We start from the raw sequence: 25,911 nt of genomic DNA, 5'->3' as shown, positions 1-25,911 counted from the left end.
GCCTGGCGTGCTGTGGTCCATGGGGTCACGAAGAGTCGGACACGACTAAACAACAACAATGGAAAACTGTGATTCTACAAATCCTGGATGTATTGCATTGCCAACAATAGTCACACTCTGAGGAGACCCATTAAAATAAATTTCTTTCACTGGGTCTATTCGGAGAATGACTAATGGATTTCACCCATAGCATTTGAAATTCATTCTCATACTGTAGTTCTCATAGCATTCACCCATATTGCGATATACAGATTCTTGCCAATGATAAGTGAATACATTTTGTAACTGAATCATAGGTGTGTGAGTTATGTGACTTAATAAAACAGCTCCCTGTCCGCCAAACATTTTATGCTTATTACTACTATTTTTTAGAAAAGCAACACCATGTATTACTTGTTTAATACAATTGTTTTGCATTATTAATTTGCATGACCTCTCTTAGGCAAGGGAGGAATTCAACGTCTCACTAATGCAAGTGTTCTGTCAGGGCAAGCATTTCAGCTTGCGAGACTAAACAACCACTTCTCTCCCTCCCTGCTGCTCTGGGTTTTTTTCCTGCAAGCCAATTTTGGGGTGCATGGGAGGGAGGAGGGAAGAACAGTGCCATTGCAGAAGTGGAAGTCCTTGTGCAGGGCTTCTGCTGGCAGACTCCTTACCTGAATTCCGCCTAATATGTTTGAAATACTGATGTTTTAAATCTCTTAAATATTAAATTGCTTTGGCCCTAATTGACTTGTAAGATAGGCTTGTTGTTTTTGTTATCCACGTCATGTAGTCTCGTCTTGAGGTATCATTCCCTCAAAACCCACTAAGCTTTGTGAATAAATAACAGCTAAACACATCCCTAATATGACTTTCTTTAATACACTGGACTTGCGACTTTGGGTTTGCTGTTTCTCTGAGTTGGTGTGTTAATGGCCATTTAACATTGTGATGAGTAAGGTTATCTCCTGAGCAGTTAGAATAACACAAGGATCTGTTTGTTTCTAAACACAATTAGAATTACTTGTTCCAAGGTGCAATATGTTTCACATCCACAATGAATCTCATCTGTCATCATTGTGCTTGACATTCTGTTTGTACGGATTGCTTCTCAATTTTTTGGCTTATACAATATCCTGAATGAGTTTGTTTAAATGTTGCCTCTGATGTCTTCATATAATTTATGACAAAGTTCAGAAAATTGTGTCAGTATATCATATCATATATCATATCATAAAGGTAAAGGGGCCCCTGACCATTAGGTCCAGTCGTGACCGACTCTGGGGTTGCGCGCTCATCTCGCATTATTGGCCGAGGGAGCCGGCGTATAGCTTCCAGGTCATGTGGCCAGCATGACAAAGCCGCTTCTGGCAAACCAGAGCAGCACATGGAAACGCCGTTTACCTTCCCGCTGTAGCGGTTCCTATTTATCTACTTGCATTTTGACGTGCTTTTGAACTGCTAGGTTGGCAGGAGCTGGGACCAAGCAACGGGAGCTCACCCCGTCGCAGGGATTTGAACCGCCGACCTTCTGATCAGCAAGCCCTAGGCTCAGTGGTTTAACCACAGCGCCACCTGGGTCCCATATCATATCATATCATATCATATCATCATATCATATCATATCATAAAAAAGGGACATGGACCTAGCAAACTACTTCCCAAAGGCTAACCCAAGTGGGATTTGGGCTCTCTACCCATTTGGCTTCTTAATGTGGGAAGATGGCAAAATTGTCACCCTGCACACTGCCCAACCTTGTCATTGTTCAAATAACATAGCAACAGCAGGTATGCTTAGATACAAATGCTATAAAATTACAACTCTCTGGTACACAGCCAAACAGTTGTGTGCTTTCAACTGAATAAAAACAACATCTCCCGATTTTGGATACAGATTTGATCACATATCTCAACCTTTGCTATGAAATCCTAATGTGCAGGAATTACAACTGGATTGAAATTTCAGCTGGTGGTAGAAAGGTTTTAATTTAAGAAGTGTTCTAATTACACTAGGTTTATTTTTGTGTGGGTGAAAGCTCCACTGTCCTTTTAAAACCCATTTGTGGATGTTTAAGACAGGAAAAAAGCTGGCATTTGAAGCAAAGTGCTTGAAGATGGTTGTTTTTTTTTTCACCAACAGGTCTGCTTGAAAAAGAAGCAACAACAACAAAAAAGCTATGCAACATAAATTCAGTACCTTCACCTAATGCTTAGGACGCCAAGGGCACAGCACAGAATCACAAAAGCTGGAAGCCTGAGCAAGGTCTGCTTCCTGCGGCCTTCTTTGTTTTAGAGCTGCGATCCACTAGATTAATTATTAAAAGTCATTAACTCCTTTTAGAGTTGATTAATGCATGCTGAGACATGGCCTTACTGTCTCTGGACTAAGTTTGTGAATCAGTCATATGGCTGGCTTCACTGTGCATCTAGATCAGGGATGGGGAACCTCTCCCACGAGGCCAGCTTTTCCAGCTGGCTTGGCAGAAATGGCCTTGTGGGCCAAATGGGGGTCTGCATCTTGGGTCTGCATCAATGACACAATAAGAAAAATATTTCTGATAGCTCGTTGTCAGTGACTTGATTAAGACCATGCACTGAAGAACAAGGATCTGGACTTGTGGTAAAGCTTCAGTGCAGAAGGCATGTGTTGAAATTTCATACGACTGTTTCAACCATCCACGCAAACAGAGCCTATTTGCATTCAACCCAGGTCAACAGCACAAGGTCATGTGAATTGGCAACGAAAAGGGGAAACAGTGAAGGAATTGCTTACCTGACTGCGGTATCTCTTGGCATATTTGTAAATTTCAGTCATGGCAACATTGGTGTTAAACTCATTCCGATATTTCTTCATAAAGGATAAAACAAACAGGGGAAGACTATTAATCAACATACACAAAATGATATCCATCCTGTTTGACGGAAATCAATTACACTAAAATGGTACTTGGGTTTCATTGCGTTGTAAGCTAGCATCAGCATATTTGAACTCTGGTTCTCTTCTAAGTTAGTTAATTAATATGTGACATACATAACTTCAGAGCTGCAGGAGAAAAAAATGAAACCAAGGTCATTCCCTTGATTTATACTTGCTTTGGGCTCATGCATGGATTTGTTTGATTCTTCCATGTTACTCTAAATAATATCACTTAGCATCTTTTGGCTACAGAACTTAAAAATATCTTTAAATAGATTTGAAGTTAATGCTCTATATATTGGACACGACTCAAAACATTTGCTCCCACAATATGGGATGCTGATGTCCTAAGCTATTGCTTCGAGTGGCAGAGCTGATTTCTTACCCTGGATTCCTCTGCCAAGTGTGCATTCATTTCCTGTTCACTGAGAGGTGGCATGTCATGGATCTGCTTGTAATACCTCTGCACTATTTTTCTATACTCAGGAATCTCCTTGGCGTACAACAGTTTATTCGTAGGCGAGTCCTAGGGAGAGAGAAAAACAGGCAGAATCCATTGTTATTTCATTGACTTAGTGGTTAGTTCCTTTGCTATCTGATCCTCAGTGGGCATAATACTGGCATCGGTTTAAGAACGTAATAGACAACCTTGCTGAAGGAAGGAACTTAATTATATGCACCTTGCCCTTTAAAACAAAGACATGCAATAGCGCATTCAAGGCATGGGGTTGTATCCAACAAAGTCTTCCTGTTACCTCAATGATTTTCACCTGCACAACGAGACTTCTTCTCCTTGCATCTCTCCCTCTTTGCCCTTCCCAAGTCTGTTTTGGAAGCTCCGCCAATCCTCCAGAGTAGATTGTGTGTGTGTGTGTGATTGGGGAGACACAGGGGAAGACCCAGTGTGCTAGTGGGAAGGATAAAACCCATGGAAACCGCTGTATTGGTAAATACAACGTAACTGTCCATGTATATTGCAGTGTGTGATACATATAATTAACCAGGATCATTTGCTGACGTGTGTACCTACAACACCAAATGCCAAAGTTATCTGGCATCTACATGACCCACCAGAAGCTTCATGTGGAAGGGCTAAAGAGCTTATTATCAACATATTGCCAACATTACACAGAAGCTGGATTTGGCTCTCACTATTTGCCAATACTGCGAGGAGGAGTGAGGGCATTTACACTGCCTTAGTTAGATCTGTCAAAATGCAAGTGAAGCTGCCCACATTAAAAAGTAACCAGCCGCATCAGTCTCCAACTCTGTTTCTTAGCTCAGTCCACCAGTGTTCCTACTTATTGTGGATTTTTTTTAAAAAAACAACTTTAAGACCCCATGAAATGAGGGGTCAGGGTCCTTTGGATAAGTCTAGTGAGGTACGGTACTTGACTGAAGTTAGCAGCTTTTAAATCATTGGGGTGGGGGGAACTGGGTGTAGTAAAAGGATGACATATTATAAACACATGTCACTGTATTTTGATGCATGGGGTTTATTCCCCCCACTTTACTCCACAATGCCGCCTTTTATGCTGTTGTATTCTTTGAAACCATTTCCATCTGCTGTCTGACCCCAGCCGACCCGTTTTCTGTCCTGACTTAGGGTTTGAAGAAGGGAAAACTGTAGATGTTTCATAGCAGATGCAAAAATGTTTAGAAACCCAAATATACACAACCGACACATCTCATTACAATGTCATCTCGTGTTAATCTCTCTCCCAATGTGCAGAGGGGAATGCTCAGCTGCAGAGGTTTGCATGGGCCCTCTCCGCACCGCAGCTCTGCTGCGCATTCACTGCAGACGTGCCAGCATTGAGACGTATGTGATTTACAACATTCCCTAATAAAATTTATTTATGCTAGAAAGTTTCAGATGTCAACACCAAACTCAGCAGAGTCATAAAGAGGACAATATCACACCCACCCACCCACCCATTTCTGCTTTAGAGATTGATCTTGCTCCTGAAGCTTGCTCCTAAAAAAATTATATATGAGCCAGTTCTAGCAGTATAAAGCCTGTGCCAGGTAGTATATGGCCTTATGAGTTCCCATGATACAATTTTGTGTCCTGGCTGCACAGCTTGCAACTCTTCCCTCCTGGAACAGGGCAAGTGAGCTAAATCAGAACATATCATTACTGCATTACCATGCTTTAGCCTCAGACTTTTGCACTATAACCTGTTTTGCAGATATCAGTAGCTAAACATGGCACATACACAAATAGGTGTTCCTTGCTGTATGGTTCCTATTGCTGACGGTTTCCTTCATAACCGTGTAAGAATCTCTCATGAATAAACGGTGGTCTAAATCGGCTCCACCACCAGCAGAACGACCATTTATTATTACAGTCACAAGGCCTGAGAAGAATATACTGTATAGGAAGAATCTCTAAAAGAGCCTAGAGACTTTTGAGTCTATTCCAGCCTGGATTCTGCGAGCTATCAATCTGCTTAACTGGACACTAAGCTCCTTTTAAAACATGAACCAATTGGTCAGGCAGTCTCTCTAGGAAAATGGGGACACTCTCTCGACTACTCAAGGTCAAAACAGCGTAACGTAACAAAAAAAGAAAGAGATGACGATGTGTTAAAAAATGAGAGGATGAAAGTCCACTGCTCAGCATATAAAGGAAGTACATATACAAAATGGTCCCATTTGGTTCTATTCTGGCTAAAATGTGGAACAATGCCAAACAGGCCTTTGTTATAATTAATGGTTGTAAAACTCAGAGATGCATCCCATAAATCAGCATCAGGCTTCCTGTGGTTAGGAAGCTTCCTGGACTCCATTAGTATACGGTACATAACATCTACCTCCTTAGACAAGAAACAAGGAGAGAGTGGAGTACATATGTTTCCCCCACCCCTTATTTGCAAGAGATTTAGCATTGGTATGATATATATTGATTCCCAAATTACTGCTTTTGGCTTATCTTCCCCCCCATACGATTATTATTATTATTATTATTATTATTATTATTATTATTATTTTAAAAAAATATAAAATACAATAAGATAAACTAAGCTAAATAAAAACAAAAAGAAAATACAGAGTCCTGTCTCAAAGGTAGCTCTTAGCCCTTGTCACACACAGAGTGGTGGACCCTCCCAGCTCTTACCTGGGAGCTTCCCATTCTTCTCCCAATCTCTCACCTTGGGGGAATCTTCCTTTCCCTGCCACTGACTTATCTTTGTGAAAGAATTTAGGCCGGTAGGAGGCAAACAGGAGATTTCCAAAAAGGGTGCCATGACTGTTAAAGTGTCTTTAGCACAAAGTATTAATCATCCTAACAAAGAGAGGTTCATTTTTGTCACAACCTCTGTAAGGAATTTGGCACCAAAAAAAGACAATTTTCTGCATCAAACTGCAATGCTCCCCCCCCCCCAACGGAGTGGGAATCATTTAAAGCCAACACTTCAACCTGAAACCCCACTTTTAGTGTTCCCCTTTCAAACTACAAAATGTTGAGATGACCTTAGAATATCAGAAATATCGCACTTAAACAAGGTATGCCACTTCCAATGCACAAACTGGCATGCAATGCTGGGATTTCTGGGTACCATAATCTAAGAGTTGCCATGGGAAAGTCCCTGTTACCTCCATGTGTTACAACTTGGCAAGGTAAGGCATCTTCAGATGACTGTACTGTGCTGGTAGGTTCAGGTGATCTTTCAGATATTCTGGCCCCATACTGCACAAGGCAGCACCCTCAGCTTAGGCCAGGAAGCAAATAGGATATCAGTGCTGCTCTATGGTCCAAAGACTGGGCTCCTGTCAGCAACACTTTCGCATTTTGCACCAATGGAAGCTTCCGGACACTATTCAAGGGCAATATAGTAGCTTAATCTTGAAGAGACATATGCATGCATAACTGTGGCAAGAACACTCTTCTGCAGAATAGGCTATAGTTGGCAAACCAAAGATGAGCGAAAGGAACTCCTGGACACAACCACCTGTTTATCCAGGAACACACCCAAACTGTGTAGCTGCCAAACCTGCTCTCTCATCCCTAGCCGAGCAAGAAGCCTGAAAAGGGGTTGATCCATGTTTACTCTCCTAAGCCACAACGTCTTTTTGAGTTGCCCCATTGGCAGGAACTTATGGCAGGCTTCTGCCCCTAGATGTAGTTGCTGAAACAGCTCAATATCCCAGTCCTGCTGGGTGGGGTCTCAAATTCCAGGCTGCCAATGGCCATGCAGCTCCACTGCTTTTTACCCCACAGCAGATCTCAGGTCTTTCGGTGACAAAGCTGACCTGTCTGCTGCAGGAGCTGATCACTCAAAAAGTGTTTAAAATGTCTGGATGGCAATCCATTTGAGCAGTATGAACCGGACAATTTATCACGAGTGATTTGTGCCATTAGCACTGCTGTACTGATAACACACCTGACACAGCTACATTTAATAGCAATGAAATGGAAGAAAGCTTAAAGTGCCATCATATAATTCTCATTTTGTCGGCTGCCCACAATGGCCAGATGCATCCCCCTAGTATTCTTGGCTAAGCCGACACTAGCTGCATTGCAAGACAAACAGAAGGGAAATATTTGTGATGGAAAGCGAAGGGAAAACTTGTCCTTATTGGCAGTAATGTACCTTGCCCAATTGCAGGTCAGAGATGGAGCAGGCGTCGATAAAGGCCTGGGCTATTACAGAAAGGCAGGCATCTATGTGGTCCGTTTTGTCGATGTCAAAAACAAACTGGGGGTTCTTCAGAATGTTGACCCAAAACCTCAGAGGTAGGCTGCAAAATAGATGAAAATGGTTATCATTCTCTCATTTCTCCATTACAGCGTGATGGAAACAACTTAGGTTTAGGTATATTAAAATATAAACTGCTGAATGTGTATAGTGCAGTAGGGTTCTGGATTGATGTAGGATATCATCTGACCATCAGGCTTTCTTCCTGGATTCTAATTTTCCTGTGTTTATGGAAAACACAGGTTATTTATCTGCTGACAGTTATTTCAATGTTGGCAGAGCTTGCTCCGTTACTGCTCAGAAAATGACGTGGAATGAAACTGCTGTGGCATGGAAAGAAGGAGCACAAGATTCAATGAATACTCCTCCCTTTGTGCATAGAGGGTGCTATGGGCCATTAATCTCTTGGCTTTTCAGCCCAAACTGCTGACACAGTTGTCAAAAAACATGGGTGTATCAGCCCCTGAAGAGCTTTGCTATGAGCACCTACTTATTTAGGAGAGATACTGTATAACTAATTGGGGAGTGGGAGAGAACACTATTGATCACTGCCAAATGGGTTATGTTACCTATAATCCAATCCAAAGTTCTTCAGCTTTGACAACTCTGTTTACAGTTGTCCTCAAATACAGTGAATCTGTAGAACTCTCTGCATTTGCACAAATATTTGTGGTAGCCTATATTTATATGAAAACTTGCTGACACTCAATTTTGATTTATTTTTGAGCTGGAATGGTTGTTTCCCCTGTGACAACTTGAAAGGCATCTCTTTAATATTCTCTGAGGAGGATATACGTTCCACTGCTGAGCAGACCTGAAGCTATTTTCTGTTCCCTTGCCATTTCCCGCCATTCCCTTTTCTGTATATGCTGTCTCCTGAGAAACTACAATGGAAGTCAACGAGATGTGCTCAACCATAAGCATACTTATAATTACAGGAAGTTCTCCCCTTTTGTTTGTTTATTCCGATCAGCCTGTCTTGCACCTCAGATGTTCCACACATAAAATGATGATGTCTGTTGCCCCCTTAGTATAATTTACTCCATGGCCTCTCCTCCTCAACTCCTTAATCTTTCTGGGTTTGGACATTTAAGTATTCCAGCCCTCACTGCATATTCTTATTAATAATTCTAGTGATAAATAATATAAGCCATGGTTATTTTGAAATACAAGGTTTTTTTTAGAAGTATGTGCTCATTCAAGGCAAAAGGATTGAAAATTCTTTCCCCAACCTGTTTGTTTTCCAAATGTGCAATGTGTCTGGGTCAGAGATCCCTCTCTTTTCTGCTTGCTCTTCCAGGAAATCAAAGAAATACTTGATAGCCAGAGGAGGTTTGTCATCTCGGAAACTCAGAATGGCTTTGAATAAGTCATCCAGGAATTTTTGCAGTGTCCCCTCAAATAAGAAAAGAAAGAAAAGAATATTCAAGTTGGTTGGTGGCAAAGATGTTGATGAGATATGACTATTTCTTTTTAAAACTAAATTGAAGAAATCTTGCTATAGAACGATTGAAGAATGAGGCAAAAATAAGAGCCTGGAATGGAGGACGGGTTAATTCTGTGCACTGTGATATAATTAGCTTTAGTTTGCATTTAATCTCTCTTGGCACGAAGAATCTCCTTCTCTGTTGCTGGAATCCAAGAGCACATCTGTGATTGTTCTGTGTGGTAAACAGTGGGAAAAACTACAGACCCCTGGCAACTCTTATGATCTCTCCTCCAATTATGAATCACAAAGCACTGGAATTACAGGCTGGCTTAAAGCCAAGCTCTGTGTCCATGTCTGTTAAGAGCAATGGTCTGATGTTGTAAGTGGAGTTTCTCAATGCAAACTGGACTGTTCTCCACTGCTGCATCAGGCTGCCTCAGACTCCGTTGAGGTTTAGCACTTTATCTGACACCCCAACATGTGAAATCCTTGCGGACTTTAAGAACTACTGTCCTATTTCCCATAGGGTTCAGGTCCCATTTAAGCAACATAACAAGAAGCAGAATTAATGACATGAGAGTGCTTGAAAGTGCCACTTGTGTCACCGGTATTTTGAGAACTACATTGTGAGTAATGTAAGTTAGTAAGAAACAGCAAATTAAGCTTTTCTGTCATGTTTTAGTCCAGCCTTGCAAGTATCCACATACCTTTCCCCCCCTAACCTGCCTGCCCAATCCATATATCCTTTTGTTAAGTTATTTGAAAGTATGTGCAGGAACTAACTATGTGTTACATACACTACTATGACATGCACCGCAGGAGGACCATCATGGTCCCTTCCAACTCTACAATTCCATGGTTCCATGTAATCCTCACTTCTAATCAACAAACATACTTTTCAAGGAGCTGATTTGAAGCAGAGAGGGGTGTGAAGCCTTCTCTCAACTGCCGATTTTCACTATCACAATTATTTTTATTTATTCAAAATTTATAAGCCACTCTTTTGGGTTTTGTTTTGTTTTATAAAAAAAGAACAAACTCCACAAATTAGTATCTTGAAACCCATGATGGAAAGGTGGCTGAGTGAGTGTTAATTTTAGAGGGAAAGCATTCTAAGTAAAGGATCTTTAAGACCTGCTGATCTGAGTTGGTAAACTAGCTGTACAATCCTAAACGTGTTTATTCAGAAGCAGGCTGCAGTCCTATGCATATAAGCTGGGAGTGACCTCCCATTTATTTATTTTTTGAATACCCATGCCCAGGATCCCACTATAAGCATTCTGTCCATTTCTGATGAATGAATTTGGCTATCCTGGGTATTGGTCATCATCAAAAGCCAGAGACGGGATGCTTCTTCAAGAGTTTGATTTGTGCTTATTCACACCAGGGACAGTCACCATTCTTCACACTCAGCACAGCCATAATGTATCCTACCTTTGTGGAGAGCAATCTGGTCAGGTAGATTTCAGGGAGGACTTTTTTCCTGTGACTCTGTCGATGAGATTTCTTACTCTCATTCAGGTCATCTGTGGGAAGGACCTGAACAATTGCAAAAAGACAGGGTTATGCATGGTTAAAATGAATGTTTTAAAATAAATGCTGCTAATAAAGCATTTGTGTTAGAAGAAGAAAAGACTGTTAGCCCATGCTATAAACCAGACAATTCATTATATATATATATATATATATATATATATATATATATATATATATATATATATAATCTCACACCAATTGTACTGTTTGCCAGCTGTGCTGTTTGATTCCTTTCCACCGCCCTCCACCTTAATGAATGAATGATTTTGCCATAGATCCAGTTTGCAATGTATTCAGCTGTCTGAAACATCACCAGACACAATGTTCCCTTTCCCTTCTGGTAATTGGCAGTCATCATAAAGGTAAAATACATTAGAAATATATGCAAGATTATGACTGAGATTAAGATGAAAAATTGAGTTCTCCCCTTCTCTCTGCCAAACATAACGTGTGTTCTATTATTATCTTATTACACAAACAATGCAGGAACCACAAGGGTCTCAAGCGTACCCCCCTTGGTGGGTCTGATCCTGGGCCAACAAGCTGGCCAGCTGACAAATGCATCAGTCGGCATATGCTGCACATATGGAAAACATTCCTAGATTTGTCTTTGACAATAAACTATGTGCAGTATTACTGCCCTTTCATTGTACATTGCTAAACTGATGCGAGGCAGGGGAAGGGAAGATGGAGGTTTGTTTCATAACAAACACACTTGGCAAATTTCATTGGACCAGACCAGCCACCCACCCGTTCCAGTTAAGTAATTATTTCCACACGTTTGCATAAAGCTGTTGCAATTTGTGTGTGAACAGTGATTTACCTGTACCATGCCATTTGTGTGTGTGTGCGCGCACGCACACACACATTCCTCGTGTGTGGGGGTCTAATTCCCAAATAGACATTTCCTATGGAGGAAAGAGGGGGAAATGACCCCCTAAGAAATCTTTGGCCCACCCACAGTGGGTGAGTCATTATCCCAGACTAATTTTTGGAATAGGATACTTACCAAATGAAAGTATTTTTCAGTGTCCAGATCTTTCACTGCAAAAGAAAAAGAAAAGAACTATTTTTTGGAGAAAATGAAAGAAAATGGCTTAGCTTGCTACTTTCCACAGCAAGGCCCCCCCCCCTTAGAATGAATGTTTCTGCTGCTAAGGATAATCAGCGGTAAAACCACTTCCGCATTTTACGGAGGTGGTGTTGTGGGCGTGGCCTGTCTCGACCCCCGTGAGGGGGCTGAGAGTTCAGCCCTCTCGCGAGACGGGGTTCCCGCCTCCGTCATTCCCCGGCTGACCAATAGGGCCAGCCGGGCGGGGCTTCCCCCGCGTTTAAATCAGGCTGGAGGTGGGAACTCTGCCTCTCCTTCGGCCGGGACCTTGAGCGATCGGATCACCCACCCACCCGCCCTATGGCTAGGCAGTTAGGCAGGTTAGGCCGACGCTGCTATGGAGTTAGTCGGTCGCCTCGGTTGGCCGTGGGGCCGGGTAGGACTTTTTCCACTTGGATTAGCCAATCTGGTTTTTTCGCCTACCTCATAGCATTTCGTCACAACTTGGTTTGGCGGTTAGGCATTGGAAATTTGCATAAATAAAGAATGGGGGGCAGATTACGTCATCCTCTGCCCGAAATTGGAGATTTAATCCCGTTAAAGGGGTTCCGGGGGCGGTAGCTTTGTCCTGGGCCTACGGAGGTCAGGGCCTTATTGCACCCCCCAACGGTGGCCACAGGAGGTGTCTCGGTAGATGTACATCACTGGGCTCCTTTCTGGTGGTTAATTTCTCCCAGACTGTAACACACGGGTTACAGTCGGATATAGCCGGTTAGGGTCCAATGCCTAAGCCAATACCGCTCAACATCCTTAACCAATAAAGTTGTGGCCTTTTCACCCACTTAAACTTATTTCTCTGTGTCTTGTTCATTATTTCTGGGGAGGGAGGGACATTGCCACACAATAACACATGATATACTTAACTGGGCTCAGAACTTAAGTAACACCCCCCAACAAAACATTAACTGACCCAGATGACATTTACATGAGTATCTGGTAGTAAAATCCATGTTTTATAACTGGAGAACTGAATCGAGAAGGTAATACAGAAGATACTGGCTTCCAGTCCTGCTCTCCAATTGCTGGCTACATCCATGCCTGGCATTATTTTGTTGCCCTCATCACGGAACACATGCCAGTTTCTTGAATAGAGTGGTAGAGAATTAGACCTGGACAAACTGAAATCTCTACAGTGAATTGGCACCACTGCATTTGCTACAAGAGGAGGCTGCTGTAACTGAAGGCTGCAATCTTTAAGCGTTATCTGTGAATTAAGTCCCACTGAACTCAATAGGGCTGAAGTTTTGAGTAGGTATGTGTGGGGTTGCACTGTAGGTACAACTTCCCTCTCCTCTCCAGACTCTTTCCCTCTTTTATGAGACCTCATTTTCCAGTGAAAAGCAAAATAGCGCAGAATAAGTAGTGTTTTCCTCTTCCTCGGTGACCTTCAATTATTTTCATCATTGTTTTATTTGTCAGCTTCGCTCTGAAAGTGGCCATTGTGACTGCTGAAAACTTGATCTGCCTACTGGTCGGCCACTTACCCAGCTAAAAGCCATTCTGCCCGGTGTCTGGAGTGGGGGGAGATTGGCAGCTGATGCGTTGCAGTAGAAGATGACAGCCATTCAAGGCAAAGGTCAACAAACAAGCCTATTTAGCAACAGTGAAGAGGATGACCTCATAACATCCAGTCTGATGATGACCCAAGCTATATTATATTCATGGGCGGCTTCAGGCCTCCGTGCGTCCCCACCCCCACCAGCTTTGCCAAAATACTGCTTGCTGCCGTTTGGACACCCATTTTTCTCTCTCCGATTGCTGGCTGCCATTCAGAGAATGTCATGCACTGCAGGGAACAGGGCACTAAGTGTCTCCGCTCTGCTTTTCTGTCTCTTTGTCTAGCCATCAATCCTACTCAGTTCTGTGGTGGACGTTGAAGGCTTTCAGATGAATGGTATTATTCAACAACATAAATTACTGCAGCTTAATCACTGTGATTGAGATAGGGATGTGAATCTTGCTAAGTCCCAGTTATAACAAAGTAATATCATGATGGGTTGATTACTTTTAAGCTGTAGAAATTTTTCATAGTATCATTAAATTGCTTTCATCTTGAACAGGAAAAAACAAAGAACAACTTCACAAGTGAGGCTTAATTTGTGCCCCCCCCCCCTTATAATGTAAGTAACCAGTGCAGGATTTGTATCACAAATTCAACTGAAGCAAGGATCACTGTAAGCCTCACATGTGAAAATACCCAAAGAGCACTGTTACTCCTTAGAGCAGGCATCCCCAAACTGCGGCCCTCCAGATGTTTTGGCCTACAACTCCCATGATCCCTAGCTAAGAGGACCAGTGGTCAGGGATGATGGGAATTGTAGTCCAAAACATCTGGAGGGCCAAAGTTTGGGGATGCCTGCCTTAGAGGCTAATAGGCTTACTGTGGGGCATGAGCTTTCAAAGGGAGGATTGGGAGGAAATGTTGTTGAATTCTGCCACAGATGTAACAGCACTAGGATGGACTTCTAAAGTGGAACATGGGGCTCAGGAATTCAAAACTGTTTCTGGGAGGAGGGTCCAGAAGGTTTGGTGAACTTTCAGATTTAAAAATCTGGCAATGGCAACATTGGTGAAATTGTATGGTCCATTTCCAACCGTTTTTACTGCAGCGAATTCCTTTTACTCTCAGAGTCAAAGTGGGAAAAGCACTGCTTCCTTTAGCTTCTACCCTCCCTGGAGAAAACACACTTGGAACAATGTGAATAGATGTTGGGAAGGGAGGTCATATGAGATACTATCATTACATCATTACAGCAGCTATGCAAATGGAGTCTGCACAGGAGTGATGTTTCTGTTGGGTTTTCCCCACGCCTGTGAGTTTTGAGGTACAAAATCTCATAGCCCTGCCTTCAACTTTCTGTTTTGCTGGAGCAATGATAGTAAATGAACAAACACTCAAAAATCTAAGAGGACTAGGCTGGAGCTTTTATCCTATGGCTAATGGCAGTGACAAACCTAGACAGCATCTTAAAAAGCAGAGACATCACCTTGCCTACAAAGGTCCGTATAGTTAAAGTTATGGTTTTCCCAGTAGTGATGTATGGAAGTGAGAGCTGGACCATAAAGAAGGCTGATCGCCGAAGAATTGATGCTTTTGAATTATGGTGCTGGAGGAGACTCTTGAGAGTCCCATGGACTGCAAGAAGATCAAACCTATCCATTCTGAAGGAGATCAGCCCTGAGTGCTCACTGGAAGGACAGATCGTGAAGCTGAGGCTCCAATACTTTGGCCACCTCATGAGAAGAGAAGACTCCCTGGAAAAGACCCTGATGTTGGGAAAGATTGAGGGCACTAGGAGAAGGGGACGACAGAGGGCGAGATGGTTGGACAGTGTTCTCGAAGCTATGAACATGAATTTGACCAAACTGTGGGAGGCAGTGGAAGACAGGAGTGCCTGGCGTGCTATGGTCCATGGGGTCACGAAGAGTCGGACACGACTGAACGACTAAACAACAACAACTAACGGCAGTATGGGTGATTTTTGCCAGGATTGTGGCTGGGGAGGGAGGGGCTAGACTTATCATCCTAGTGTACTGCAGTCCCTGTGAAAATTGGAGTGGGTGGCCCTCACCTGTCACTATTATAATTTTAAAAAACAAAACATGTTTCTAATGAACAATTAGTATCAAGAATGCTTTGCTTGGTAAACCTTGTAGCAAAAGCCTTCGCATGTGGAACACCCTCCCATCAGATGTCAAGGAGATAAATAACAATACAACTTTTAGAAGACATCTGAAGGCAGCCCTGTAGAGGGAAGTTTTAAATGTTTGATGTTTTATTATGCTTTTTATATCTGTTGGAAGCCCAGTCAGATGGGTGGGGTACAAATAATAAAATTATTATTTTTATTGTTTTCAAAAGATTGTAGCTCTAGTTTGATAAAACATATTAAATACAACTGAGGAATCAAACTACATGTGAAACATGGTAGCATATGGGTCCATTTTGTAAAACAAAACACAAAACATCCCAACAATTGGGGGTGGGGAAACAATTGACTGAGAGTTGCATGCAGTTTGGTCTCTAAAGAGCAATATGGAAGGCACTGTAATCTTGGCTTCAGTCTGCAACTTATGAAGGAACCCCTTCCCTTCAAAAGGCATAATTCATTAGGAAAAAAGTAGCCGCTTACCTCTACTTAAAGTAGTATCTTTCTTATCAGTTAAACTCATAGCTAGGGAGGCACCGTCAGGAATCTGTGAGGGGAATACAAAATAAATAAATAGATAGACCAATAGAAAATAGGTGGACAGATGGACTGTGCATTTCAAGATTTCCTCTCTCTCCTGATAACACTGCAACAAATTTATTGTGATGTGAGTGAGCGCACAGAAGCCTGCAAGTCTGCATACTGATAGGAAATCTGAAGATTACTGCAGGGACAAATGAATGAAATGCAACAGGAATCCTGATCAAGATGCATCCTGAAGCCCGCAATCCTGTACACACTTATGAAGGGACAAGTCCCAATGAAAACAGTGGGACTGAGTTCCGATTAAACATGCATGAGATTGCTCTGCATGCACCGTTTTGAGTCTTCAGAGGAATTGCTTGTGGAAAATATTACCTCAGAATGATAAAACACATGCGAGTATTTTTCATGAAAGACCCATTAACAAGAGATGATAGACGTATAATAACCAATTTACAGATCCTTGCAGCAGAAGACACACGAGTTTTTGTTGTTGTTGTTATGACAACATTCCGCATGTGGGGCCCTTGATGGAAATTACTCCAAACACTGCAGTGGAACAATCATAGACCCAGGACTGGTTCACATATGTAGCCATCCATATGATTTGGGTTGTGTGTGCGTCATAATGAGACAACAAGGGCCGAGCTCCACAATACCACGCTGCTGGTGTTATGTTGCTTCGCCAAGCCCAAGCACCAAGCACCTCCATAGTAGTCCTTTGAATACACACTTAAATTCCTCGACTTTAACTTCAAATGAAATTATTTCCTCAAAAGAAGAAAGGATGAGGGGAAAAAAACCATGCTCCCATAAGAGACCAATGGGAACTCTGACACCACTCTCAGCAACAAAGAGGAATGGTATGATTTTAATTAGGATGGATAGCAGCCATTGGGAAAAAGAAGCTTCTCCCCCCCAGCACTAACTTGTTTCGCATGAAGAGTGTTTAATTAGTCTCGATGTGTTGCAATATTAACGAGTTTCTCGCCAGGGCAGATGTCTGTTCCCCGGAAGCTCTTATGGAGTTATGGCAACCTTCCTGCTTGCTTTTGCTAATTCTGCTTAGAAAGCAAATTGTGGCGTCTCCCCGAGGAAAGGCGGGCCCAAAGGAAGGGAAGTTCACGGAGTATTCACACTTCTTACCTTATAATGTGCTAGCGTGTTCAGTTTCTTCCTGCCATCCTCCATCACTGAAGTGTCATCAAGGTCCCGGAGGATGTAGCTGTCAGTGCTTGTGGCAAACCATTCTAAATATAAAGAAAATGGGACAAGTGGAAACCCTCTCTGAACACAGCACGTGCTAGCAAGAACACAAACATTTTCCTTTTTGTGTCACGTTTGACAAGGGACACAGGTGTTTCGGTGTCAAGCTCTGCGGTTCTTTGGGGGCACTTGTGCCATGAAACTCAAATACGCAGACTTTTTAAAAAAGTACCTATTGTGGGAAATCTTACAAGGATATGCCAAGCAGGTAAGAATGTGACCACTGCATTTCATTCTGATGTCATGTATCTCTCACACTGTGAATAAAAAACGTGTTCAAGTACAACGCACAGTGTGTAAAAAAAAATAAAGGATTCTGGGTGTAAAGTAAAAGTACACACCTGATCTCCAATAATCTGGGATTTTTTTTAAAAAAAAGTGAGAAAAATTCACTTAACTAATATCTCATTTTGAATACATTTGTATGGAAGTAAGTTCAACAGATTTGGAATTACGGATCACAGCTTTAGAAAGATAATGTAAACAAAACTAACACCTTTTCATGGGGAGCAGATTTTACCTTCTGTTCCCACACATTTCGTTCTGGTTTCAACTGTGGCACTTTCTCCCCAGTGGGTAATTCAATTACAATTGTATCCTGATTTTTTTGTGACCTGGAAGGGAAGCCGCCACGATTCCTGTGAGCTTCACCCTATTCAAAATGCATTGTTGTGTTTGAGGGATGTTAAGACAGGCCCAGGGGAGAGCAAGTGATCAATCAGAAATGGTCCTGATTTTTTCAGGTTCTGCTCATATGCAAAATATGCAACTGTTTTGAGGTTTTATTACAATCAAGTGGTATATAAATGTTGCAATATAAACAAAACAAAACAAACATGGAAGTAATGTTCATTCTGTATCAATGTTCATTCCTGATGAACAGGGTGGGCTCCCAAAAGATGTTTACTAGGCAAGTATTCAACCTGGGACTTGATTTTAGTAGCAGGTTATTATTATTATTATTATTATTATTATTATTATTATTATTATTATTTAAAAAATCAATTCACAATGTTCCTAAGGCACCACAGTTCAACAACAGTTAATATATGGAATACAGGTGTTCCATGTTTGAACATTATGCTTGCGCATGATGAGCATTTGCATCCTAAAGATAATGACAGGTATTTCTGAACAGGGGGGAAAAAGGTTTACCAAGATCAACATCTTCTACTCTAGGCCACTGGGAATATGGGATATTCTTGCAAAAGGCTTCAAGTATCTTCTCTTTAACCTGGCTGAGAGTGTCTGTATCCATGACCCGAACACTCAGTGAATCCATCCCACAGCCTTGGAAAGACACATTAAGATTCTGTGGAGAAAGATGGTTGCTTACAGTATGAGGTGATTTGCACAAGTTAAAAGACATAAAAAGCCTGTGAGCTATAAGCGGAGGGAAAAAATCTTGGCACACCATAAGCACTGTACTAAAAAGAGATGAATATTAAAGCTAGCGAAAAGTGCTGATTTACAGTCTCATAGATTGAAATTGACCGTATTATTCAAAGAACTATGAGACCATGAGAGAGTGCAGTCTAAGGCTCCCCAGAATTGTCCGGTCTATGAACCCAAACCCTGAAAAGCAGGAACTATCTTAAGCTGGGAGTAGAAAAAGTGACTGTTGCAATTTTCTTCTAAGCACTCACTTTGTCACAGGAGGGGACTGAGTGCCAGTGAACCAATAGGTATAATACAGTGGCAGCTGGTTAACCTACTGTACAATGTTGAACAGTGACATGAGGTAATGCTGCACTCTGAAGCCCTGCCTTTCAGGATTTCAAAGCGCAGAATGGGGCTATTTGACAGCGTTTTGTCATAATATAATGACTAGACAACTCAGCATACAAGTTCCCAAATTCAAGATTTGTAGAAGAAGGAATCAGGAGTTCCTCATCATGTGGGGAGGAGCCGTCATTCAATGGTAGATCATTCATGTACTTTCACAAAAGCATTTTGACATCATAGAATGAGCCATCCATGTTTGATAGATCTATTAATTTTGGTTTGTCTCATTTTTCCAATCTTAAATTCAGTTCTCCACATTTGCATTTTTTTTAAAAAAATGTGCATGAAAATTCGTAAGCATTTTAGTGTGGATTTTTCTTAACATACACATTTTTGTATGCATTTTTGCAAAGGAGTTTTCCCCTAATTGTGTATTGGCATTTAGTATGCATGTGCATTTTTATGCTGACCTACCCTGGTATAAGCGTTTTTGAACATATTCTTTGGCTAAAGAACTGCATTGCAAAATTTGAAGAAGTGCAGCTTTCGAAGAGTGCACATTTAGGCTTGTGTTTTGTTTTGAAAGAATTAGGAAAGTTTGCCTTTAAATGGAAGCTGAAGGGAATTTATCCCCCATCAGAATTTGACAGCAACCTTTTATAATGTGACCAGACAAGATAGCAGGGTGTATCTTGCACCATTTCAGACTTTGAATTATGCCTATTTCTAGGATCAGAGTTTGCTTTGTGAATGGTAAGCAATAGAACTTAAAAGTTTAATGTGTGTTTTTTTTCTTTTAAAGATAACCAGGTTTACCCACAGTTTGGTTAACACTGATGTTATTTTTGCAGGGACTTTATTTACTATCACCTGGGAATTGTGCATTCACTTGTTTCGCTTACTTGTAAACAAAGAGTCAGTAGCACGTTCTCAATTTGTTCTTATGGAGTTAGCTCTGTAAATTGAAAGTTAATGCCAAAAGCCCTGCTGCTAACCTCCTTAGCTCTGCATCATAAATTGTAAATCAGTTGGTAATGTGAACCTACAGCAAGGCAACAAAGGATACCCAACCAAAAGCCTGCTCTCATTTTTACACCAGCACAGCTCTTGAGTGAACCCCACTGATTCTGGGAGAGCTCCTTCAGATTTATGCTATTGTAATCAAAAGCAGAGCTTGGTTTGGACTTTGCAAAGGTCTGTCTACTGCATTTACTGTCAGGGTTGTAGTTAACATATTCCCCCAGACTCTACATTCTTTGTATGAGTCAGTCCCACAAGAGGCATTTTACAGCATCACTTTTCAGCACGACTTCTGTAACACCCTGCGTAAAAGCCTTCACACCGTGGACTCCGCTTTACAACCAGCAACCTTTGCTGGCAGTGGAGTCAGTGCTTTGCCAGAAGCTGAAAAGACCTGACACTCCTTTTTGATAATGGCTTGTTAATCCCCCCCCAGCATATCATGAACACCAGCCAATCAGATGGAATTCTCAATGGCCTCGGTATATTCTCTGCCTTGAAGATCTTAGTACCCAGATGTTTTAAAATAAGATGTACTTCCTTATGTACTTTTCCAAGTCTAATATATGCTAGCACAAGGATGGTAACTTTACATGGAGAATGAAACAATTTTGACAGTGAATCTGAAAACAAAGCTATCTGATACGCACAATTCCTAAGGAACCTGTGTACTTAGGGCACAAGCCTTCCTATGGATCTCTTGACTTGTCAACCTCAATGTTCTTGTGACTTACTGTACCCATTGATTTTGGTCTATTTACAGGATATACTTGTTGGTCTCATCCACTGACTCAAAATACACTTTTCTTTATTTAGTACTGCCCCTCCCCTCCAGTTCTCATTCCCCCAAATGCCCAATATAAGTCTAGAAATAGGGCACACTGCCTCACCCCATTAAAAGAGCTTCAGTTCCTAAAACTGATATGGATGACTCAACCTTCAAATATAGCCATGACACAAACAAATCCTTTTCACTGAAGAGCAGGAATCTCTTACCCTTGGCTTTGCTTCAATATTCTCTCTCAATAGCCATTCTTCGTTGAGAGTATACCTGGCTTTTCCAGTGATGGCATCTATGGAGCCTTTATTGATCTGTTGCTTGATTGCACAGAGCAGGAGGAAGAAGGGCTCCCCAACAGTTTCCTAATAGGGGAAATAACAGGAAATGGTTTGGTGACCAAGAACCAATGAGTGTAATTTCTCACACCCCCCCCCCCAATGATTTACAGCAGGGGTCAGCAAACTTTTTTGGGAGGGGGCCGGTTCACCGCCCCCCAGACCCTGTGGTGGGCCGGACTGTGTGTGTGTTTGTGCATGCGCACACATGGCAGAGAGGGCTTCTCTCTCTCCTTCTCTCTCCCCCAGCCCCTCCCCTCCCCCTGTCTACCTATGGTGCTGCTGGTGGCCCAGCCAAAATGGGAAGGACAAGCAAGAGGAGCGAAGAAGAGGAGCACACACAAAGCCCCAATCCCATCTCTTGGTAGCAGATCCCAAGGAGGACCCCACCCCACAGAAGTCCCGCAGAAAGGAATTGCCACTATCAGACAAAGGCATCAACCACATCGGAAAGGAGCAGCACGTGTCACTGAAGCAGGAGAGGCTGCTCTCCTCCTCCTCCCCTGCTTGTCCCTCCGCTGCCGCCAGCCTCTGTCGCTCGCAAGGGCAGGCACAGGAGCCGCAGATGGCAAAGTGCAGCACCCTCTCCCACCCGTGGCTCCTGTGCCTGCCCTTGCGAGCGCCAGAGGCTGGCGGCAGCAGAGGGACGAGTGGCCCAAAAGGGCTGGCTAGCTCCAGAGAGGCGCTGCCCAAAATGGCGCTCAGCCAGCTCAGCCCATCCCCCTTCCTCCACTACGCAGAGCGGGGAGAAAGGCGAGGAGAAACCAGGAGGAGGGAGGGAGGGAGGAGGCGCTGCAGTGTGTGAGAGGGAGAGGGGGGGAAATGTCGTCAGGGGAAAAATGGCAACACTGGAAAAAGTTAACAGGGGGGAAATTAATAAACAGAATCACCGATCCATGGACCGTCCGCGGGCCGGATCCTGAGAGCAATTGGGCCGGATCTGGCCTGCTTTGCCATAGTTTGCCGACCCCTGATTTACAGAGCCATTTCCATGCTGCCGTATTTACAGACGTAAATATTACAAGCAAAGTTATTGTAGGTGGCCTCCAGGCTAGTCATTATTTTGTGGGAGGAAATTCAAGTGCAAACTGAAACATTACATTTGTGCAGTTAAAGTGGATTAAAGTCCTCTGTTGTCCTAGTACAACAAATCTCACTTAACCCTCCCTCCCCCAACTTTTTGCAATTAGGAAAGCGATGGGGAAGCACATAGAAAACTTGGAGGTGAAAGAATGATTAACAGGAAGATGCATGAACACCCACAAGCGAATTTGGATGAATGCTCATTGTCATCTATCCACCCTATAAACAAACCAGAATGAATGCTCAATAAACTCAAGGCAAAGTCTAACCACCATGTAAACTTTGCACAAGCAATCAGGATGAATGCTGAATAAATGGGTCGTCTGCAGGAGCCCTTAAGATCCTGGAGAGCAAATGCAGCTTTCAAGCAACCCAAAAGAGATGCTCATCATTCTATACAATCAAGCAATATTATCATAGAAACTAGAGCAGGAAGCAGAGTTGGAAGCAATAATACAATGAAATTACAGGAGTAATTTTAAAGAGTCAAAATGAAATTATCCTATTGTAAAGCCCCACGAATAGATGGGATCCTTGCTTAGTCTCTTGTGAAACCAGAACATGACATTTATATGTCTCTATATTGGGAGGATAGGTAATATTATCAATTGTACAATCTGGATCCTATCCAGACATTAACGCCATGCTTATTTTACTTGGCAGTATTGTACTTCAATACTGATACCACTGAAATTGGATAACAGTAATTTTATTCACGTTCTCAGTACAGTTTTTCAGAGATTTCAAAGGCAATTTTCCAGATTGAATTCATCCAGTTTCACTGTCAAATGACTGTAAGCTAACCCCAATGTATTTTAATTCAGAAATCCTTTATATGTCAGCCTTTTTAATATTCATATTTTTTCCTCCAACTAAAACGTTTATATTAATTTACCATTTTTGTAATTCAATTTCACTCTTCCCCTCATGCATTCATGCACACGCACACTTCTTCCGAATTTCTTAATTGCTAAGGGCAAGAGAAGTACAATTACTGCAAAAATGTTTCAGGAATCCAAGTGGCCAGCGTCTGTTCATTCCGATTCCTCTGCTTGATTGATGCTAACGCTATTAATGCTTCCTCATCACTACAGCAGCTAGTTTCATGCCAGCTTTGGCTTCGCTACACTTGGGATGCTACTATACGGCTGAAGATGGGTACATGCCATCTGTTGTGTAAGTGCCAGGATTTAATTTGCAGCAAGCAGCATTCTTATGCTAAAACAATACTCATACTAGCTTCTTATTTGAAGGTTTTGTCAACACTCTGCCAGATACCCACATCTAACTGGGCCTGTTGTGGTCAACAGTTTGCAATGTTTGACACCCTTGATTTTTCTGCATGAGTCACACAGCAGTTGCATGAAGAGGAGAAAATATAGCCCCAAACGATGGAGCTATCAAAGCATTGATTCTGAATGGAGATGTACTTTAGGAGGTGCTTAATGCTAGATAAGGGACCCAGGTGGCGCTGTGGGTTAAACCACAGAGTCTAGGGCTTGCTGATCAGAAGGTCGGCGGTTCGAATCCCTGCAACGGGGTGAGCTCCCGCTGCTTGGTCCCAGCTCCTGCCCACCTAGCAGTTTGAAAGCACATCAAAGTGCAAGTAGATAAATAGGGACTGCTCCGGCGGGAAGGTAAACAACGTTTCCGTGTGCTGCTCTGGTTTGCCAGAAGCAGCTTTGTCATGCTGGCCACATGACCTGGAAGCTGTCTGTGGACAAACGCCGGCTCCGTCGGCCTATAGAGCGAGATGAGCGCTGCAACCCCAAAGTCGGACACGACTGGACCTGATGGTCAGGGGCCCCTTTACCTTTAATGCTAGATACATGCTTAATTAAAGTCTCACAAAACCTGGAGAACAGACTGTGGTTTAGGGCTCATTGAGTTACAAGTGGGGAAATAGTGACACTTATTCAAAGTAGGGAGGGAGAAGAAATATATCAAAGGTCTTGGACGAAGGCCATTGTTACAGAATAAAATCAGATGTATTTTTTTTGGGGGGGGTATTCACATATGTTCTTGCAATCCAGGTTTCATGAAAGCAAACGATACTGAGAGGGCTCCAGATTGCCCTGTGCTTCGGATTTTTATAGCACAATCCTATGCATGTTTACTTGGAGCTCAATCCTACTGTGCTCAAGGATGTTAACTCCCTAGCTAATTACAGGTAGGTACCCGTGTTGGTCTGACGCAGTCGGAAAAAAAATCCTTCCAGTAGCACCTTAGAGACCAACTAAGTTTGTCATAGGTATGAGCTTTCGTGTGCATGCACACTTCTTCAGATACACTGAAACAGAAGTCACCAGACCCTTATGTATAGTCAGAGAGTGGGGAGGGGTATTACTCAGAAGGGTGGTGGGAATGGGTGATTGGCTGATAGGAGTGGTAAACCTGTTGACGACTGTTAACGACTGCAATTGGTCTTGCAGGAAAAAGCAATCATAGCTGCCAAGTTTTCGCTTTTCTCGCGAGGAAGCCTATTCAGCATAAGGGAAAATCCCTGTAAAAAAGGGATAACTTGGCAGCTATGAAAGCAATGGGTGATCCATAGCTAATGCATTAAAGAATGTAGCCATGCTTTCCGACTCTGAGCAGGAAGTGTGTGTACCTTGTAAGGGAGCTGCTGAAAAGGCTGACCTTACTGTGAAATGCTAGAGGGGAACATAGGGTGGTTGTGTATTAAAATCAGATTCATCCCTACCCCCACCGCCTTGTAAGGCATGTAGCTGAGTCTCCACCACAAAATGCGTCAGAGTCTCAGCCAGAGACAAATTGCACCTGAATCATAAACCTGCTTCCAAAGCCAGTAAAAGTGTTTTGCGAGAAGGCCACAGTGACAGAGCTGATATTTACTGCCTTGGCATAACATGTATCGCATATGATTAAGCAGAGCATGTGAACATTTCTCCCCCGCTATGTCTGAGAGTGCCACAGCAAGAAGCAGTTAAGCAGGCAGCTACACTATTCATGCTGTAGACTTTACAACAAGAATTATTACACAAGAAATAAACTATTAAGTCCCAGCCTCTGACATGCTAGTTCTTTGTGTTTCTGAATCCCAGAAATTGTGGGTTGTTGTGAAAATCTGCAGAAACAGAAAAGTCAGTATATTTCAAAGATTGGAAAGGAAGTGGACAGCCAGGGACTATAGATGAAGTGGATAACTTGGAATTTATTTCAAATTTATTGCTGGGAAACTGGTTTGGGAAGTAGTCGAAACCATCCTCGGACTAGGCTTTTTGTTGGGGGGGGAGGGCTGTACCGGTAAATGTGCTTATTCGTGGGGGAAAGGGGTGTTTTGAATACATTTACAGAGCACATTTCCTTCTCTATTATATTTGCTTTTTAATGAAATGTTTGGTGATTTGTAACTGCAATGTTATGGGCTCTTACAAGTAACCCTGGGCGGTAAAATCACTTTGTATTAATGAAACCCAAAGTTGGCATCCTTTGAACTGTTCCATATAGGTTGTATGAAGTTCTCTTTCTATATGCTGGATTTAAACAACAACTGGGAGGGGAAGAATGAACTCTTGGGTTAAATTTACAAGCTACTCTTCTAATGAGACTGAAACAATGTTAGAGATGTCTCTTGGGAACATATTATAGAGAGTTAAAATGCCTGAGGGCACAAATAGAACTATTCCAACTACCCCAATTCAAAGTCATTTCTTACATTAAAAACATTGCTTTATGGAGGCTAGCAGTGGGCACATAATAGCAAACTCCAGTGTCTCAATCTTGGCTTCACATTCTAGTTATTTGGCTAGTTATTGGGCCACAGAACCATGGCTGAATCCTTGCCCCCTGTTTCTCCTCTGTGGCTA

General features: G+C 42.4%; 1 protein-coding gene across 1 annotated transcript in view; it reads right to left on the bottom strand.

Annotated features, from left to right (window-relative positions):
- The window catches only part of PLXND1 (plexin D1), a 157,342-nt gene that overhangs the window by 3,489 nt on the left and 127,942 nt on the right, over nt 1-25,911 (bottom strand). Inside the window, exons 26-35 of the mRNA XM_060271380.2 lie at nt 20,879-21,025; nt 18,293-18,449; nt 17,018-17,121; nt 15,812-15,875; nt 11,577-11,611; nt 10,466-10,570; nt 8,835-8,998; nt 7,498-7,645; nt 3,285-3,425; nt 2,756-2,830 (exon numbers count right to left, since the gene is read on the bottom strand). Of these exons, the coding sequence (XP_060127363.2) occupies nt 2,756-2,830; nt 3,285-3,425; nt 7,498-7,645; nt 8,835-8,998; nt 10,466-10,570; nt 11,577-11,611; nt 15,812-15,875; nt 17,018-17,121; nt 18,293-18,449; nt 20,879-21,025 (1,140 nt within the window). The remainder of the gene's footprint in view (nt 1-2,755; nt 2,831-3,284; nt 3,426-7,497; nt 7,646-8,834; nt 8,999-10,465; nt 10,571-11,576; nt 11,612-15,811; nt 15,876-17,017; nt 17,122-18,292; nt 18,450-20,878; nt 21,026-25,911) is intronic.

The sequence above is a fragment of the Zootoca vivipara genome, chromosome 2, assembly GCF_965207765.1.
Source record: "Zootoca vivipara chromosome 2, rZooViv2.hap1.1, whole genome shotgun sequence".
Classification (NCBI taxonomy): domain Eukaryota; kingdom Metazoa; phylum Chordata; class Lepidosauria; order Squamata; family Lacertidae; genus Zootoca; species Zootoca vivipara.
Note: the sequence above shows the minus strand (reverse complement) of the source record. Positions and strands in the feature narration are given on the sequence as shown.